Genomic DNA, 3856 nt, shown 5'->3' on the forward strand with positions numbered 1-3856 from the left:
CTAGCTTTTGACCTGAGGCCTCAATAAAATAAAAGCTGGAACTTTAGGGGTGGGGTGGCGGGGGTCAGCCATGAGGAGCAGGGGTCAGAGGCGTGACCCAAAGGAACCGTGGAAGCTTGTGGGAATTTTGAGGGATTTGTTAGGGGCAGAAACCAGGTTGGGGTCACCTGGAGGGTTTCAGGAGGTATGCTGAGACGATACTGGTAAATCCTTGGACTCCCGCGCTACTCCAGCCCCAGCTGCTTGTAGAGATAGTCAGGGGTCTGGCTGGGCAGAGGGGAGGGCCAGCCTGGCAGAAGCGGTGCTGGAGCTGGGGGTGCAGCTCTTGGCCATTCACTGCACGTCCCCCAGCCCTTCACCCCACACCCGACGGGGCACAAGCACAGTTACTGTGGGCAGGGAACCTGGGGCGCTGGGGTGGTGGGACAGCTGGGAGGTGGCCCCTGCCCTCCCCTCCCACCGGCTGCCCCCACTCCAGGGATGAGGCCCAGAAGGGGCAGCCGTGGGTCTGGGGGCATAGGGGCTCCTTTGGTGAGACGCAGAAGCAAGGCTGCAGGATGCCTCCCACTGTCCCCAGTTCACGGACCCAGCACGTGTGGGCGCAGTATGGATGCAGGGGGTCTGGAGGGCCTGGCATGGACAGAGAGGAGCACACAGTACTTGTGCCCCAGGAGGGCACCTGGGCTGGGAGCAGCCACCCTGCTCTCTCTTTATTTCACCCATTCTCCCCGTTCTGCCATCCCCTGGGAATCACCGTCTCCCTTCAGACCAAGCAGAGTCGGGGGACGGCAGGGCAGAGAAGGGGACCAACTGGGGACAGGGTAGGAGCCCCCGACTGTGGGCTCCCCAGGGGCTCAGCGGTCACTGTTCCGGCGCAGGGCGGCGTGGCCCCGCAGGGAGCAGTGCATCTCCGTGAAGGTCAGTGAGCCCACGACGACGGCACACGGGCCCGCGGGATGGAAGCCGAACCTCTGGTAGAAGGGCACCAGCGCGTCCTCGCACATGAGCACGGCCCGGCGCACGGCCGGCTGGCCGCCCGCGTGCTGCAGGTAGCGCCACAGCAGCACGGAGCCCTTGCCCTGCTGCCGGAAGCTGCGGTGCACGGCCAGCGCGTGCAGGTGGGCCGTGCGGCCCCCGGGCCTGTGCAGCGTCAGCGACTCCTGGGGCGAGAGGCGGACACGAGTCAGGGTCGCCTCTGTGCACCCCAAAACCACCCCCGCTGGGCCAAGAGCAGCTGCCCCGCGAGTCCCCAGTCAGCCCCCTTCTACCCAAGTTAGGAGCTATGACCCCGCCCCTCTGTGGTCCCCTTCATCAGAGCCTTGAGCCCCAGAGGACTGGGCTCTCTTGCCGGGAGAGGACGCACCGTGAGCTCCTGTGTTGGATCCCAGGCTCCCGCTCCTCCCCCACATTCTGCCTCCACGGGAGGTGGTGGCCTCCTTTCCTGAGGCCTTCCCGGGACTGGGCAGGTCACCCCCATCCTCACCTGAGTAAGTCTCTCCTCGTCCCACAGGGAGCCGATGATGAAGGCCACGGGGCGGCCCTCCATGAACCAGCCCAGGGACAGCTCGGGACACAGGGTCAGGAAGTGCTGGACCTCGTCCAGATTCAGGGGGCAGTTGCCGGAGACAGAGATGAAGGCTGCGTCAGGAAGCATGCGTGGGTGACCCCCTGTCCACTGAGCATCTGCTCGGATGCTGGGTGGGCTCCCCGGGTCCCCAGGCCTCCCCTGGGAAAGCATGGGATTCAGGGCTGCTCTTCCCCCCACTCTCCTGAAACACGCGTGTGCTCCTGTACATGCACAAAACACACCGTCAGACACTCTGGGGGCCCATCTGCCAAGGACAGGGGACTCCAGGGTCTTCCCCCAAGGGCAACAGCAGCAGAGTTCCCCAGAATCCTTGACCCTGGGGGGCCAGGGAGCTGCTCACCCTCTCGCTCAATCTCAAACACGCCGGCAGCGTCCTCTGGGGTGAGGCAGCGGAACTCGTTGGCGGGGAGTGTGTGGCGCCGCTGGCGGCCTGGGGACCCTGGGATCCCAGACGGCAGGTGCAGAGGTGAGGGTTTCAGGCAGTGGATGCTCGGCGTGGACATCCTGGGTGCGGCTGCCACCCAAGGGGTCCCCAGCTTCAGAAGGGGCCTGTGTGACAAGGAGGGTCCCTCCACACCTGTTGGAGAGGGGTGATGGTCAGGGGGCTGGTCCTCATCTCCCAGGGAGTCGTCCAGGGCGATGGCACCTCTTGCCTCTGTTGCAGGAGACCTGGAGTGGGGAGTCTGGGCGCTAGGGCGGAGCGGGCATGTAGGGCATCGATTCCTCCTGCCTTGTGCTTGCTCTGGCTCCCTGGACCCCTTTCTGTCTGTCTCCCTGACTCCCGTCTATGTGCAGATCCAGCCGTGCCTCTGTTACGAAGCCTGTAATCTGCGAGTTGCCCTCTCCACCCTCCTCTGCCTTCTCTCTCCTTGTCTCCAAGCCCTAAGCAGGGGACTCCTGTTCCTGGGAACCTGTGAGAGGATCCCACTTACCAGGACCACAGGGCCAGTTACCCCAGAGGCCGTCCTTGGGCTCAGAAGCCAGGAAAATCCAGGACCTGCTTTTGTAGCAGGTGTGGCCGGGCAGCGCATGACAGTGTCCTCAGAGATTTCTAAGGCAATGCCCCACCTCCATGTCACCCCAGGCAAGACGAAACCAGCAGGGCTGTGCCCTGTCCCCAACCTCTGAGGGCAAAACCTTAGGCTAGCATGCAGGACACAGAGGGGATTACAGCAGCTGATGAGGCCCCAAGGGTTGGGGAAAAGATCACTTGGGACCGCTCAAAAACAAAAGTCAACTGAGTCCATTCTAAGATCAAATTGGCTTTATTCAGGGATTCATGAGTCAGAAAACTAAGATCATGGCATCTGGTCCCATCATTTAATGGGAAATAGATGGGGAAACATTGGAAACAGTGTCAGACTTTATTTTTGGGGCTCCAAAATCACTGCAGATGGTGACTGCAGCCATGAAATTAAAAGATGCTTACTCCTTGAAAGGAAAGTTATGACCAACCTAGATAGCATATTAAAAAAGCAGAGACATTACTTTGCCAGCAAAGGTCCGTCTAGTCAAGGCTATGGTTTTTCCAGTGGTCAGGTATGGATGTGAGAGTTGGACTGTGAAGAAAGCTGAGTGCCGAAGAATTGATGCTTTTGAACTGTGGTGTTGGAGAAGACTCTTGAGAGTTCTTAGACTGCAAGGAGGTCCAACCAGTCCATCCTAAAGGAGACCAGTCCTGGGTGTTCATTGGAAGGCCTGATGCTAAAGCTGAAACTCCAATACTTTGGCCACCTCATGCGAAGAGTTGACTCATTGGAAAAGACCCTGATGCTGGGAGGGATTGGGGGCAGGAGGAGAAAGGGACGACAGAAGATGAGATGGCTGGATGGCATCACCGACTCGATGGACGTGAGTTTGAGTAAACTCTGGGAGTTGGTGATGGACAGGGAGGCCTGGTGTGCTGCGATTCATGGGGTTGCAAAGAGTCAGACACGACTGAGTGACTGAACTGAACTGAACATGAGTCAAGCACCATCCCACCTGGCAAATAGAAAGGAGTTCCAGGGCTTCCCTGGTGGTTCAGTGGTAAAGAGTCCGCCTGCCAAGGCAGCAGACACAGGTTCGACCCCTGATCCGGGAAGATCCCACTTGCCATGGAGCAACTAAGCCCCTGCATCACAACTATTGAGCCTGTGCTCTAGAGCCTGGGAACCGCAACCGCTGAGCGCAGGCAGCCTAGAACCCCTGTTCTGCAACAAGAGAAGCCCCCGCAATGAGAGGCTCGTGCACCGCAACTAGAGAGAGCCCGCATGCACCAACGAAGAC

At 60.0% G+C, this 3856-nt stretch overlaps 1 protein-coding gene across 1 annotated transcript; it reads right to left on the bottom strand.

Moving 5' to 3' along the window:
- Window positions 1–461: 461 nt before the first annotated feature.
- Window positions 462–2944, bottom strand: AANAT (aralkylamine N-acetyltransferase). Its single transcript, XM_027518607.1, has 3 exons — window positions 1929–2944; window positions 1484–1638; window positions 462–1160 (listed from the first exon to the last, which is right to left on the bottom strand). Exons 1-3 carry the CDS (start codon window positions 2089–2091, stop codon window positions 855–857), a joined length of 624 nt encoding a protein of 207 aa, XP_027374408.1. The 5' UTR covers window positions 2092–2944; the 3' UTR covers window positions 462–854.
- Between the last annotated feature and the right edge of the window lie 912 nt (window positions 2945–3856).

This window comes from Bos indicus x Bos taurus, chromosome 19 (assembly GCF_003369695.1).
Source record: "Bos indicus x Bos taurus breed Angus x Brahman F1 hybrid chromosome 19, Bos_hybrid_MaternalHap_v2.0, whole genome shotgun sequence".
NCBI lineage: Eukaryota > Metazoa > Chordata > Mammalia > Artiodactyla > Bovidae > Bos > Bos indicus x Bos taurus.

Bases quoted from the DNA above. Each gene is read 5' to 3' on its own strand.
- AANAT (XM_027518607.1), bottom strand. From the start codon at position 2,091: ATGTCCACGCCGAGCATCCACTGCCTGAAACCCTCACCTCTGCACCTG. The intron at 1,639-1,928 runs GTGAGCAGCTCC...TTCCTGACGCAG, and splicing joins GTTTGAGATTGAGCGAGAGG to CCTTCATCTCTGTCTCCGGC. The intron at 1,161-1,483 runs GTGAGGATGGGG...CTCTCGCCCCAG, and splicing joins ACGAGGAGAGACTTACTCAG to GAGTCGCTGACGCTGCACAG.